The 16,169-nt window shown below is 41.1% G+C and overlaps 1 protein-coding gene across 1 annotated transcript; it reads left to right on the top strand.

The window, feature by feature from the left end:
- The first annotated feature begins 96 nt into the window (after positions 1-96).
- Positions 97-13,610, top strand: LOC114768045 (centromere protein F). The gene is made up of 16 exons (XM_028960116.1): positions 97-255; positions 1,315-1,536; positions 2,005-2,201; positions 2,497-2,600; positions 2,719-2,783; positions 2,931-3,183; positions 5,483-5,685; positions 5,796-5,921; positions 6,204-6,332; positions 7,524-7,646; positions 8,122-8,257; positions 8,371-10,313; positions 10,401-10,615; positions 11,058-11,205; positions 11,282-11,978; positions 12,161-13,610. Exons 2-16 carry the CDS (start codon positions 1,375-1,377, stop codon positions 12,274-12,276), a joined length of 4,617 nt encoding a protein of 1,538 aa, XP_028815949.1. The 5' UTR covers positions 97-255; positions 1,315-1,374; the 3' UTR covers positions 12,277-13,610.
- The last annotated feature ends 2,559 nt before the right edge of the window (positions 13,611-16,169 follow it).

Raw genomic sequence — 16,169 nt, 5'->3', positions numbered from 1 at the left:
CGAAAATCCGCGCCTTCGCCGCCGCAGTACCGGCTCGTCGCCGCCAGGCGCGCCAGAACGCTCCCGAGTCCGCGTTCCCGGCCCAGTGACGTCACCGCCCCAGCCGCGCTTCTGTCAGCGCGCTTCGCCGACGCGAGGTTTGTTACGAACTTCGCCCGCAGTACAGGGGCCAGTACACGCAGTGTGGCAGAAAGAAGAAGAAGAAGGAGGAGGGAGAGGAGGAACCGGAGCAGCGCGGTCATATTTCGGCCAGCGGTGTGTATTTGCGTGTGTTCCGTGGCGAAAACTCGTCAGGGAGCGCGTTTGTTAGCTCGTCGGCTAAATCGGCGGCAGCTGGACTCCTGTCCCCCATCGTCCCATAAAACCTCCGACGTCGCCGTGTTTACAGAGCTCAAACACCACTCACTCACGCTTGTACACTTCCACTCCGTTTATAAGCTAAATCGGCGGTGGAGGTAAATGCGTAGCAATAAATAAGGGAGAAGCCCATCTAATTTGCATAATGCGTATACGTGCGTGTTATTCTTAGTGTATTATTATTTTAGAGCGCGTCCCCTTTCTAGTTATTTGTAGAGTGTTTATGTCGCCCATTGAAACCCTGGGGCTGTTGATGGCTGTGAGGTGACCAGGCTTTTTTTTTTTTTTTTTGCGTGGGAAATATCTTTTGAAGGGAAAAACGTGCCAGTGAATGCAGTGGAAAGAAGAGTATTACTAGATAATAGATTATGTTACAAGGGACAGGAAAGAATATGGGGGAAATTGAACTAATATAAGTTAGTTGGGCTTGGTTCTTTGTGCATTGCATAAGTGGTTTTTCTGGTATGTGTTTTCAGTGGATTTTGTTTTTGCCTGGTTATGTTTTTTCAGTATTGAGTTGTTAATGTGATGGAAGAGATACCCTTTGGAAACGCAAATGAGGTCCTCTGTGTGGTCTGTCACATGGTAATACTAATGATCGAGAACATGCTTTAGGATTCTAAAATATTTTAGTAGGTTACTTTTAATACTATGTTAAAAGTGTCAACAATTCATAAAAAAAATTGGACTAATTAATTGGACTTTTTTTTTTTTGCATTTTTGCATATTTACGACTAATCGTAAATCCAGAGAAGATTAGTCGTAATCCAGAGAAGATCTGAGAATGTCTGTCAAAAACTATATGTATCTGTTTTATTCAGTACCATGGTGCATGGGTAGTGCTTGTGACGGTCATGTCTGCTAGGTCACCAATGAGTATGCATGAATTAAAGTGCTCATAATCTACATGTCTGCTACATTGCAGCTGCCTTAACTGAGCTTTTTTTTTCTGTTCAGGCAGGGTTAGCTCTGCCCGGTATGGTTCCGTAAGGTTCCGCGGAGTTGCGGCCTTCAGTCATGAGCTGGGCTGCAGAGGACTGGACGTCGGGCCTGAGCGGTCCGGTCCTGCAGAAGGTCCAGGAGCTACAGCGACAACAGGAACGTCTGGGAAGGGAGAGACAGCAGAGGCAGCTGCAGCTGGACAACGCAGACGCTGCACTGAACAAACAGAGAGTTAAGGTACAAGCTCAGTGGCTTGTAAGGGGCAGTGGTTACCTAGCCGGTAAGGAAACAGACTTGTGATCAAAAGGTTGCTCAAATCTGGAACCGCCAAGGTACCTTCCTCACACACTGCTCCCTGGGCACCTTTCATGTTTGCTCACTGCTCAGTAAGGGTGATACAGGGTTAAATACAGAGGACACGTTTCACAGTGTGCAGCATGTGCTGTGCTGTGTATCACAATGACAATGACAGTGGTGGTTAAGGAAGAGGCTCCGTAATCAGAAGGTTGCTGGTTCGAATCCCGATCCACCAAGGTGCCACTGAGCAAAGCACCGTCCCCACACACTGCTCCCCGGGCGCCTGTCATGGCTGCCCACTTCTCACTAAGGGTGATGGGTCAAAAGCAGAGGACACATTTTGTTGTGTGCACTGTGTCCTGTGCTGTGTATCACAATGACAATCACTTCACTTCATTTTTCATGTAGAATGAGGAGCTGCGGGCGAAGCTGGTGGCAGTGCAGCGGGAAATGGCGGCGGTGCAGGATGTGGCACAGTCGGAATCTCGGGCACGAGAGCGACTCGCCCAGGAGCTGCAGGTGAAGCAGGCACAGGTGTGCAGCCTGGAGGGACAGGTGGAGTCGGCACGGACTCAAATGAACACACTAATGCAACAGGTCAAACGGTGAGGAAATACACAATTCAAGACCAATGAGTACATTTTGACACCCTTGTCCAGAGCGCCTTACAATCAGTAGTTACAGGGACAGTCCCCATGGTGACACTCAAGGTTAAGTGTCTTGCTCAGGGACACAATGGTAGTGGGGTTTGAACCTGTTACTTTGTGGTCTTCTGGTTCGTAGGGGAGTGTGTTACTACCCAGTACACACTTTGTGGCTTTACTGTGAATTTTTTTATTTTGGTATTGGTGGTCACGTTCTGTGTGTCACATGTTCCCCGTGTCTCCTTCTGTTCTGCAGGCTAGAGCAGGAATTGGAAAAACTCCAGTCAGGCAACGTCTCTGGAGACTCAATGTTGTTTTCCACTCCCTGCTGGAACATGGCTTCACCCTGGGAAAACAGTGGTGTGCACACACACATACACACACTTTCTTTATGCAAATATTGTGTTGTTCGTTTGTCTGTCCATAAGTGACCAGGCAACAATCACTGTGGCCTCGTGTACCCTTTGTGACCCTACAGATTGCAGCACTGATGACAAAAAAATGACTCGAGGGGGGCGAGAGAGCAGAATGCTGCCTGTCAGAGTGAGTTTGGCTGCCAGCTGTACACAAATATTATCAGGACAATTTTGGACACTGTGTTCTCTTTTTCAGTTTTATTCTGTCTGTTGACAGCACCTTTTTTCCCCCACTTTAAAAAAAAAAATCACATTTTCCCTTTCTTCCTCACAGCAACAGCTGCAATTTGACAACTTCAGCCCCAAACCCACGGGACCCCAGCACTCCCGCCAAACCTCACCTCCCCACCAGTCAGCTCACCAAGCAGATGCTTTCACCCCATCCTCTGTGTTTCCTTGGGAACGGAATGACAAACTGGACCTCAGAAGGCGGGAAGCATCACAGCCCTGCGTCAGCAATGTTGTCTCAAGGGACCAGCCTACCGAGGGTTTTGGAACAGAAGAAGGTTTAAAGAAAGAGCGAGATGGTGAGGATTACTGGCCAATCACACAGTTCAGTTTCCTCCTCCCTTCTCATTTAACATTACATTTAAGGCATTTGGCAGACACCCTTATCCAGAACGACTTTACAACGTGCTTCCATGTTACTTCTTTCAAAAAGTAACTGAGTTACAGCATTATAAAATTATATAATTTTATAAGGCGCGGATTTTTGTCACTTACCAGGGAAAGTAACCTAAAATTTGGACCTCGTGGCTCCGCCTCCTCCTTCGTTAGCGTAGCCGGTTTGTGCTGCTGTCAACTTCCACGTTGTTGTCCACTAGATTTGATGAAGCATGAGACGATGAGATGAGTTTCATCAGAGTTGAATTGCTCGTTACCAATAAAGTTTATTTCCAGGGAATAATGTACATTTAACATGTAAAATTACCTTTACCTACAAAAGTCATGTTTACTGTATCTACACTGTAAAAATGCTACTTTTGATCACCATCGCCATGTCTCTCCCGCCCAACTCTGCCTTCAGTGAGCTTACCATGAAGTTTAACTCAACTTTAGAAAAAGAACCTGGTCTGATGAAATCAGCGTAATTACAGTAATGTAAAAAGTACAGTAAAAAAAAAAATCCCCCTCCCCAGTAACGCTGTTATTCCCATCACCGTTCCACACTTGACTAATAGTTAAGGCCATAGGCTATTTTTCTTATTTTTTGATTTTACATTTAAATATCTGAGGCTTTCTGAGGTCAACTAACAAGCTTTTTATAATCAGTGTGTCATATTGTCTTTTTTACAAATTATACAACTGGTAGTTCTGAGCTGGTAATAGTCACTCTCATGTACCTCTTTAAATATCATGCAATAAATTATTGCACTGTTTACGGTAAGAAGGTCATTTGACCAGCTGCTGCCAAATGACATTGCTTAGCAACAGCTGGGTCAGAGATGAACAATGAATTCTTCATTGTCCCAACTGCCATCAATAAATATAAAAGGCCAACAATAAAACTACATGACGTCAGCGCACAAGTATAACTGTGTTATGGATTTTGCCAAATTTGAAATCAAGTTCAAGTTGAGCTTTACTACACACAACATTTTAAACAACGTTACATAAATTGCAAACATGCGACGCAGGCAGTGCAAGAGTGTCATGTGAGGCAAACAAAACCTAAACAACAACAAGACAGACAGCGCTAAACTAGTGAAATGAATAATGAAGGTGTAAAGTAAAAATAGCGCAAATACTGCTTTGCAAAAATGGAATAGTGCAGCAATAGATAATATATAACGGTAATAACGATAATAACGGTAAGACCTTCTCAATAAATATTCTTTGCTGATGCTGGCGCACTAAACAGGTTCTAATCTTGGTTTTGGTGGTTCAAGTTTGAATGCCTTGTGCCAGAGAAGTACTGATTTATGCTCTTGAATTAGCAAAGAACTCAAAGAACTAACTGTCGCGTCAGCCCCAAGGCTGATTACACTCACTGGCAGGATGTAACATGAAAGATGTTTCATCACCAAAAAGCCCAACGCTCTACTTTTCTTTTAATGTATTTTTTATTTTTTTGTTTTAAGAGTCTCCCATGGGTGTCATTAACTTGTAGTGGGGTGGTTGTTGGCCAAGAGTTAGTGACAACATCCTGTAGTCACAACAAACCACCCAAAAAACACCCAGTGTTCTCTAAGTTTGATTTTCTTTCATTGTACAGTACACCATCAGTGCCAAAGGGACACGTGTGACCTGCAGCTCCACCCCGTGTGTTTGTAGTTCAGCTGTTTGGGTACAGTACGTGTTTGAGATTTTAAATCCCTTGATCAGTGGTCACTTTCTGAGTTCAGGACAGCTGCCATGCGATTATGTTCGGGCTGGCCAACGTGTTTAGAATCCCCATCAGCTCGGCTTCGACTGATACTCACTTCTGTTTATTCAGTGATGTTTGGAAAGCATGAATATGTGCCATTGTGTCCCAGTTGGCTCAGTCATGTGACATTCCGTCCCCAGTGTCAGCAGAACACAACATTGCTCACTCAGAACCAGGAAATGACCCTGCTGGAGTTCACAGTCATCAGATCACTGCATTATGATAATTTAAGTAACTTTTATAAAATGTAGCTAATGCAAAAAAAAAATTATTCCTCCTATTCCTATTGGTGAGCCAAATACTCCATCCACTGCACCACCATGCTGCTACATACCTGTGATGAATATCAATAAATTTAGAAATCTCTGAATCCCTTCTGAAATTATATAAATCTGTTTTACATCTCACACACACACAAAACAAATGTGTGTTCATGTTTCATATTATTATGCTTTCAGCCCTAAAATCAGCTAATCGGACACTTCAGACAAGGGTACAGACCCTGGAAAAGGACGTGCAAGCTGAATCTGATCGCTTTCGGGACGTTGAGGGTCGTCTGAGTGACGTTCAAAGGGAGCTTGCCTCCAGAGATCAATCTCTGAACCGCACCAGAGATGAGCTGGGCAGAGCCAACACCAGCCTGAGCCAAGAGAGAGACCGGGTAAGGCTCGTGATTTGATTTTATTAGATAACATAAAACAGGACATTTAAACAACGCAAGTATCTAATATTAATGGTGCTTTAAGTTGAATTATGACTGTTTATGTTAAGTTACAACTGTCAGACCAGCGAGTGAAGCAGCTACAAGAGGAGCTGAAATGCCAGAGACAGAATGCCGAATCCAGCCGCTGTACAGCAGAGCAGCGGCGGAGGGAAATGGAGAGAGAGCACCAAAGAGTAAGTAGCCTGGATGTCGAACAACTAATTGATTCTTCTCCATGACAATAAATATGTACATAATTTATGTACATATGTACAATAAATGTGTATTTTCGAACATTTCTATATTGGGTATACATACTAATTAATCGGACAGCATTAACCTCTACATATAACGTTGTCACTTCAGCATTTGAGGCAATGCCTGAAAATGCATAATTTAAATGGTTATAGTAGCGTGCCAGTACATAGCTGTTATTGTATGGTAATGGTATGCTAACGGATACGGATCATGTGTAGGAGGTGCAGGAGCTACAGAAAGAACGTCAGGCTGTGGACCGGCTTCACCAGCAGGAGAGTTTTAAACTTAACCAGGAGATCCAGCAGGCCAGAACACAGTACAACACACTGCAGTCACAATTTGACAAGGTATGCATATATTTAATTTTTTTTTTTAATTTCTCTTTTATCTGTCCTCTTTTCTGGTTCCTTTTCCTGCTTTTATTCCCCAAGTGTGTTCTAGTAGGCTATCAAACTAACATCCCTCCTCCTTCTCTGAGACCATTGCTGTCTCGCGCTTTTCTCATGTCTGTCTCTTTTCTCCTCCTTATCCTTGGTTTCACACAGTGGCGATTTAAGCTGTGAAGGTTAGTGCTATTTGTCAAATTACTTGTGCTTCCTCAACTGTTTCACTGTTTTCTCTTTCCATTGCACGTATAAACATGTACTCAGATCAACAGAAATTCAGCTATAGGTAGGAAATGTGTTTTGTAATCATGTGTACAGTACATCCAAATTAATTTCTTGTTTGTCTGACTCCTGTTTGTGCCACTTGGGAAGCACATGTAGGCATGCTGTGTGCGCATTAACATGTTAGACAAATGCATATAACATAAACGTATCAAATGTTTCAGCAGAAATGGCTGTTGAGTTATTACTTTCCGTGACCCTTTTTCTATCATAAATCATAAAACTTCTGTTATATGATTTATACATTAAACTCAAGTTGTAGCTCCAAGAGAGCTCTTCAGGTTTTTTCAATGTATGCTATAGAGAATAGCCTACATTGGGGGAAAAAAACCTGAAGAGCTCTCCAGTCTGACCTTGGTTCACAGTGCATAAAGTATCTGAGGAATGTCATTTAGATAAGCAGATTCCATGTTTTTTTCTCCACTGGGAATACTCACTTTCCCTTGCTTTGATTGGATTAATAATACTATAATGGTGTTTGAAAACGTATTTTATTTTCAGATGATTTTGGACTAAAAAAGAATTAGAAGTAGCTAAAATTTGTCTGTACATATAATTTGCTGGTGCAGTTTGCAGGGCATGTTTTGTGTTAAGGCTATTTTCATTTTTATTGTTACATTTTTTTTTATGTTTTAACATGAAAACAAAAAAGGTTCTCACAACTCTTCAGGTATGTCATTATGCCATTAAATGCCATGGTGGCCGCTAGGAATCATCTGACATGCTGCATGTCTAATCAACAAGATTTTCGAATCATTTTCTGGTTTGCTGTGCGCAACATTGTTCTAGCTTTATGTTCTTCTATGATACCTCCACTCTTTCACCATTCACTTTTTAGGTGTCTTAGCCTGTCGGTCTGTTCCTCTACAGCTGTCACTGCAGAAGCAGGCTTTAGAAAGGGACCTGGAGAACCTGAACCAGAAACTCAGGAACACTGAGTCCCAACTGCAAGACAGTCAGAAGCGAGATGCTCAGACCCAGAGCAAGCTAATGGTACCGTGCTTCCATTTCCTTTAACTAGTTCACAGATTTAATTTATACTTATGCATAACCTTAGAAATGATGTAAGCCAAAACAATATAAACCACAAGATGAGAAAATAAATATAACTAAATATAAATAAATATAAGATATAAACTAAATATAAATAAATATAAGATAAGGCTTCAAGATTGCTAGTGCAAATAGACTGTACCGAATTGGCCTTTATGTTTATTCATTCTTTCATAGACTGGTGCCCTGCCCTAGCTTGTTCTGTGGAACAGTGAATAAGAACGTTTTGTAATTTTATTCGACTGAATGCTAGATCAGCTTGATAATGTGACAAAGATAAACCTCCAAAGTAAACGATAAATGTAAATTAACCCAAAAAAAAAACAAGTAGTGTAATTTTTCTATTCGTTTTTTTCTATTGTGCAAGAGTTGAGTGGATGGCTGGAAGTGTTGCGAATTTTTAATGTGACTGCAGGAGGCGCTCAGGGAGAGAGATGGGCTTGCAGTGACTGTGGAGCAGTTGAAGAGGAAGGAGAAAAGTTGGCAGGAGGAGATTAAACGACTTGAAGAAGAGTTGGCAGAGGCTCTGAAGCTCCTAAAAGAACTGCAAGGTCCTCATTCTGCTATGATCCTTGCATTATGTGCACTTTTGTGGCCATCATACTTTTTTATAATATCCATGTTTGTGTAACTGATTGTTCCTCTCTTTCCTTCACTTTTCCAGAGCGTGGCCCTGTTCCTCTACCTTCAGCTCCGCTTGAGTTCATGCTTACCGGATCTCTACAGCATAATCACCAAATTTCTCACCAACAGTCTGTCCAGAAAAAGAGACCTGTTAAAACAGACAGACTAAAAGAGGATAATGTTTTGCCCAAATTCCCTTCAGACAGGGAACCAGGGGAGGGGATGGACTCTGAAAACATCACTGAACAAACATTCTTTACTTCTGAAGAAACTCTGAAGACCAAAGGAAGGGGCCCAAAGTTGAGAGTGGATGAGGTTGGCATTTCGGTAGACAGTAAAAGTGCCCCACCAGATGAAGATCCTGTTTCTCATGTGGTGCAGGTTGTTGGGAAACAAGAAAACAAAGAGTGTGTTATTGAAGAGGAGGACAGAAATCCATCAACCACTGTCAAACCCTGTTCTTCTGACCTTGAACGTGAGAATTCAGTGCTCGTGGACGAACTCCGGGACATGAAACTGGAACTTCAGCGTCGCCTGGATGACCTGGAAGCCCAGAGACGTTCTGAAGCAGAGGCCAGGACGAAATTAAAACAGTTGAGTCGAAAATATGCTTCCCAGTCAGAGCAGCTATGCCAGAAAGCTCAGGAGCAACAGAAACTCCTTGAAGAGGAAAAGCTGGAGACTGGAAGACTGAAAGAGTCATTGGATGCTCTGGACAAGGATAGACAGAACAAGGAAGAGGAGAAGATGGAGTTGAACAGGCTGAAGGAGAACATGGAGGAGATGGAGAGGAAGGAGCGTGAGATGGAAGAGCACAAGAATCAACTCATTGAAAGCCTGGAAGCCCTTAAAGTAGAGATGACTCAAGAACGAGAGAAGGGGATGGAGGAAGAACAGGAAGAGAAGAAAAATCTGGTGGCAAGGGTCACAGATCTTGAGGCGCAGTTAGAGGAATTACAGTCACGCCTGAAGGAAAATGTTTCCTTAAACTGTGAAGAACTAAAGGCTCATGTCCCCACCTTGTGTGAAGAAATCTTCGTTCCTGTAAAACGCATTGGGTTCTGTCAAGCAGAGAACATTCTCAATGCTACAGTCTCACAGGAGCATACAGTGAGAGATCTAATCACAGATTTTGAAACTGCTGAGTGTAAAGAACCCTCTGGACCTTACTTAAAGGACTCAACAGGATCTGGAGTTCAGCAAGAACTGGAAAATTTAAAGGAACTCTGTGAAACTTTGCAAAATGAGAGGGATGTAGAGGCAAGTAAAGCCAAGTCATTCCAAAACCGCTTGGACGTTCTGCAGAAGCAAGTGACCAGTCAGACCCAGCAGCTTACTCAGGCCTTTGAGAGCCAGAGTTGTCATATTGAGGGCCTCCTACATGAGCTAAACGAAAGAGACCATCTCCTCCAGAGGCAAGGCGAAGAACTTCATCTCTGCAGAGAAAAAATTGCTCAGCTCGAAGCAAAAAATCTTCAAGAGGACAAGCGCGGGAACGATGGCTCCGCCAATGCAGAAGTTTCTTCACAAGAATCGTATCAGTCAAAAAAATCTGTTTTACATGAAGATTTGACCAGTGCTAACCTACTGCAGGATGAAGTGACTATAAGCACCAATGCAAATGCTGAAGATCTTTTATTGGATGGAACTATCCAAGCAGAACAGGCTGCACTGAAGATCAATGCTTCATGCAACCTAACAGAAGATGTAAGGGCCTATGAGACCGTACCTGCAGATCTTTGTGAGTTGAAGATTCAGAACGACCAACTTTTTAAAGAAATGCAGTCGGTTATAAGGGAGAATGAAGACCTGAGATGGAGACTGAAATGGCTGGAAACTCAAGACCCAACTGCCAAAGATGGTAGTGTTCCACCTCAAACAGAAGACCGGCAGAGTCTGACAGTCGCAGGGTCATCAGTAGAAAACTTTGACAAGGTTAGAGCTGGACAAGGTTCTGGACTGAACATATCTTTAATGGAACAGGTACTTCAAATCATTTCCATCCAATTTTAATGTACTGTACTGGCACAGTCTTATTCACCGTATTTGTGTCGATGGTGTACTTTGTAGTTGCGGCTGTTGCAGAGCGAACTGCAGCATCTGAACGAAGAGAACCGGAGGCAGGCCGAGGAAATAGCCCTCTGGAGGACGGCGTCTCAGGAGACCCCTGCGTCACTGGGAGAGCAGCTCTCTGGGGATGGGAGCTCTGTAGTGCTAATGAGGGAAGACCAGATCATGTTGGACTGCCGCTCGAATAAACTGACGCAATGGAGCGTGCAAACAAGGTGCAAGTCCACTTATTAAAGATAAATAGAAGGCAATTTGTCATTGTAGTGATGCATCATGTATTTACAGGAGCTTTTGAGTGTAAGTATCAGACACTTGAGATTAGCTAAATAAGGCAAGCAAAGTTTACAGTGATGTCAGACATATGAAACGTTACGTTTATGTAGTGTATTTCACTTGCACACAGACAGTAGCAGGTTATTGACCTGGACACCTATTATTGCTTGAATGTTTCAGTTAATGAGCTTTAATATGGAGTTGTTCTGCTGAAGGCTACTTACGATCAAAAACTTGTAACTTCCCTTCATTTGAAACTAGGCACCCAAGGCACAGCTCCTCCATTATACTTTAACAATGGGAATATGTATTCAGAAAATAAATAATGGAGGATGAGGCTGTAATTGTCTTTAAATCCTTTCTTGGTCCTCTTTATTTTCACAGGTCTGTGATCCTTCAGAGTTCTGATCTGAAGACACATGGACCCTCAACAGATGAAACACTGACCCAACCTGATGCTACTCAACACCCACAATCAGGAGATGCTTCCTGCACATCGATCCGTTCTGATGATCCTTTGTTGTCTAAAGAAGTATGCAATGTTGATGTCTCTTTTGGATAATCTTTTCATTTTTTACTTATATTTAAAAAAAAATCTCCTTTCTCAGGGTGCTTTAGGTGAAGACAAGAACACCACCAAAGAAGCTAAAGAATTAAACACTAAGGACAATGAGAAGAGTCCTCTGAATCGCAGAGGCACAAATATTGACATGGCTGGAGACAAGACTTGTGAACATTACAGCTGTCCAGGGGACATTCAGGACATGGCACAAAATTCACCTCAACTGAACACCAAAGCTGTTTGTTTTTCAGTGATTGATCATCAGAGCCAAAGTTTTACCGAGTCTTCACATGAACTCGGATCTCAGGATGAAAAAGTGTCTTGTGCAAAAACACTGCCAGGAGGCTTCAGGTCTAGCAACACTGATGACCGTTCCAAGTTTAAAAGTCCTGCTGGCGACAGCGTCATCATTCGAGATGTGGTGACTTCTGGAACCCAAACAGAAGAGCCACCTCAAAGTTATGAGTCTGGTCACCAAAACCTGATTTTCTGTCACTCAGGCACCCAGACAGAAGAAGAAAGGGATAAAGAATATGTTGATTTGGGTGACTCTGCTGAGTCTCGGTCCTTCTCTCCAGTTAAAGTGTTTGAAAGTGACAAGCTGCTTTTCTCTGGATCATTCCCAATTCCTGCCAACCCAGTTCATCTGGCAGAACGAATCAGGCGTAACCGGAGCCGTATGTCTGTCGCGTACGATGACACTGAGTATGAACCATATGGGCTGCCCGAAGTGGTGATGAAAGGTTGAGTCGCTTTGCTTTTCTTGAACACTGTTATACATTTATAAACTAACTACTGGAATGTTCTACCAGGCAATAGGCACTTTACACCTTTCACTTTATTTTCAGTATATATGTATTATTATGTATTATTATTTTAATTATTTATTTTTTTTTACCCTTTTCTTGTTTGTTCTTTTTCTCAGGTTTTGCTGATATTCCCACTGGACCTGCTTGCCCTTATGTCCTTAGGCGTGGACTTTTGGGGACAGCAGCCGTGCCCCTCCCACTTCACGAAGAAGAAACCATGGATCCAGACTAATAATACTGACATACAGGTAGAAGGATGATCTTAGCTCTCTATTTGCATAGCCTTTCATAATTAGGTATTATCAATAGTTAAAATCAAGTTTAAATTAATCAGACACTAATAGATTTGAAATGTTCAGTTACATTTACAGCACGTGCACGGTTAGTTTGTGTTTCTGTGCATGCGTCTAGGATGAAGGTCCTCAAAGAATTCTTTTTGCCATCGCTGCCTACAGCAGTGCCTTTAGTACTTTACTAATGCCTTATAAAAACCTGCCCCATTAAATCTACACATAATTCAATCATATTATTATAATAATTTAGGCTGTAAGTGTTACTGTTTTCTGTTTAAAAATTCTCCAAAACCTTTAAATTTACACATATTTTTTTCGTCGCATTTTATCATTTGTAACACTAAATCTATTTTTGACAGTCAAAACCATTCTAATTTTTTTGACAAATTTAAAACCATATGATGCAATTTATATGAAGTTACTATTTATTGTGGCCTATTGCGAGAGTGATATTTCTGATTTTCTGTGCCTCCCTCCACCTTTAAAATGTGATATTAAAAATGTGTCATTGTTTGTAAAACTTGAATAATTATGTAATCAGTAATAGACTTATTTATTTTAGAGATTTGCACTGCTGTAAATGTGTGAAAATTGTTTATAATGGAACTGGGAAAGTCTTTTAGTTTTTTAGTTTCATCCTTAGAGTGCATTTTGCATTTTCTTTCACAAAACAATTCATTCAAATACAGAGAGAGCTTTTGCACAGGTATCAGATGGCATAGCTGATACAAACAAAACATGCCATATTAAGGAAGAAATTGTCATACGAATGCATAAATATCTTGCTACAAATGTCATGTTATTTTTGGCTAAATGATGTGCCATTCTCACACTTTTTCAATAATTAGCTAAATAAATGTGAATTGCAATTTTTTCAGAATTACATTTTTATTTTATTAATTCCAGTCATTTTTATCCTGTTATTTATTTGAAAACTTTTCTTCTGTCTTGAGTTTATGAGGACCCTCTAATATACCGGTTTCATAAATTTATCGACATTTTAGTTCAATTGTATATTTTCATACACCTTTAATGAGAACAACTTTAAATAATTGGTTCACTTATTTGTACTTATTTTTTTTTCAAAATGGGCAACAAACACTGCCGTTTCTCCTTTTTATGTTGAATTGCTGACACTGCCTGAAAGGGAAATTAATGCATCAGGGACATTTCCATGTACTGTGGAAATAAAGCTCTTGCACTGGTACCTTTTTGATTTTAAACTACACTGTACTGTTTTTTTATGTGCCAGAAATAAAGATAATTAAATGTTTGTTTGTTTTTTTTGTCTCAACCCTGCTAATAAAATTATTACCAAGGATAGAATTCTTTAGGTCTTCCTTTGGATACATTAACAAATATTTGGTAATCTCAGTCATAGTGGCTGTTGCTAATGGCTTGCATTGTTAATAGTTATCAGGATCAATATTATACTTTCTTATGACTTATAACTCTTATTTGATTAAAAAAAAATCTTTGCATGACAATCTAAAATAAAACACATGACTCATCTTGACTAGTGATGAACAGCATGCCCTGCAGGAAATCTGTCAGTAAACCCAGATGTACAGCGACCAGTGGAGACCCTTTCCCTCCACCAATTTAGAGCGGGTGAGAAAGTGTCTGAGATAGCTGGAAAAGACATCAAGAATTTTGCATTCATAGCATGATAATGAAGCATTTCCTGAAATAAAGCTTTATTGTGCTGTGTGCATGTCCATTATATCCTCAGAAAATTAACAAGTAAAGGGTTTCATGGGTTTTATGTTGTTTTCTGAGTAACACGCTTATTTGATTTCACAGATTTCGCACCAATGTAGTTGCATGTGTGTGAGTGAGTGTTTTTTAATCTGACTCAAACCATCCTGAGCCCTTTTTTCCTTTCCATGTATGGTGATCCCAATGAGACGCTCCCTCCCTCCCTTTCTGTCTGTCTCCCTCTCTCACTATTGTTGTAACACTCACTGGCAATTACTTTCTATTCTTATGAAGCAGCTTAGTTTCATTGCTTTAACTTTTCCACTTTCCGGAAGCCTGCTGATGTAACATGTTATTGGTGAGAAGAAACCAGTCAGTCTAACAAGAGCCACACTGACACATAAAGTGACTGGCTGTGGATGTACAGCGTTGAGAAAAAGCTTCAATTTTTTGATATCAAAGTCAAGTTAGTCATGTGGACCTCTGAGTGATCTCTGGGTGATCTCAGATTGTGTCTTGTCTGTGGTAAACAAGCGTCCAACCACCATCAGGGCCGTGGAGTTCCTCTCTGTTCAAAAATGTTCTGAAGACTTTGAGAGGACCTCCATTCATATATACAATTACAGTCATATGAAAAAGTTTGGGAACCCTTCTCAGCATACATAATAATTTACTCTTCTTCCACCAAAAAAGTTGAGTTCTGGGGGTGGTTTTTACTGAAGGAGTATTCAGTTTGTATGAAATTAAATCAAATGTGAAAAACTGTATAAATTCAGGATCCCTTGTAATTTAGCTGATTTGCATGCATGTAACTGCTCAATGCTGATTACTTGAGCTCATCCAACTTCGACAGGTGCGTCCAGTCATGAGAAAAGGTATTTACGGTGGAAAATTGCAAGTTGTGCTTCTCTGATTAGTGACATTATGGCATCTCTCAAAAGGCCTGAAAAACGATTTTTTTAGGCGAAGGCTACTAAAATCTCAGAGGTTAAACATAGTTATTTTGGTCATAAAGGGTTCATAGGCGAGGGTAACACACTCGCCTATGAACCAGAAGACCCAGGTTCAAATCCCACTTACTACCATTGTGTCCCTGAGCAAGACACTTAACCCTGAGTGTCTCCAGGTGGGGACTGTCCCTGTAACTACTGATTGTAAGTTGCTCTGAATAATGTCGTCTGATAAATGCTGTAAATGTAAATAACAAAAACAGCTTGCATGCTGGAAGAAGAGCTGCACATCATGCTGCGTGTAGTTCAGGACCTGGGGTTCTTGTTGAAGGTGAGGGTTGGATGAATTCAACCCAATATCAACTAATTCTTCAGGATAATGTTAAAAAATTAGTCACAAAGTTGATGTCTGGCATTCATGCAGCGAAGAAGTACAATATTCTGGAATGGCCGTCACAGACGTGTGATTGTTAATTTGAAGCAGGATGTCCATGCTTGGCAGTCATCAAATTTACCTTAACTGGAGAGATTTTTTTTTTTACAGAAGAATGGTCAAAAATACCTCCATCAACAATCCAGAGGCTCCTCAAAGGCTATAGGAGGCGTTTATAAGATGTTATATTTATATTGGAGTATTTATACTCCATCTGTTATCTGTTGAGGTGCCCAAATTTATGCACCTGCCTAATTTTGTTATGATGCATCTCTTCTGTTAATCCAATAAACGTAATGTCACTGCTGTAATAATACTGTTTCTGTAAGGCATGGCATAAATTAAATGGAAGTTTATACTTCAAACTTTTTTGTATGAATGTACTGCTGCTGCATCCATTTCTAGGCTACATTCTAAAATTGGTTCTTCATCGGGTCCCTTCCACGATAATTTTCTGAAGTTTAAAGCTCATGAAGCTGAGGTTACTGAGTCAGGGAGGACATGAGTATCAAGTGACACCTGCATCCTAGATGACCTATAATGCACTTGAGGAAAATGAGTGGAAAGGAAAGCTTGGAAAGCTGCAGTTCATCAATTTCACTAATTGTCTTTAGTTCTGTTGGTTTTCCATTGCAGTTTGGTTCATTTGTAGTGGTTGGTGTACCGTCTCTACTGCTCAGCGTTGCCAGTTCGATGGCTGCTTGTTTAAATGTTAACACATTGTTTTTGATTAAACTTACTCTGGAACCTG

Source organism: Denticeps clupeoides, chromosome 18 (assembly GCF_900700375.1).
Source record: "Denticeps clupeoides chromosome 18, fDenClu1.1, whole genome shotgun sequence".
Taxonomy (NCBI): domain Eukaryota; kingdom Metazoa; phylum Chordata; class Actinopteri; order Clupeiformes; family Denticipitidae; genus Denticeps; species Denticeps clupeoides.
The sequence above is the reverse complement of the archived record's forward strand: the minus strand, read 5'-3'. Positions and strand labels throughout refer to the sequence as shown.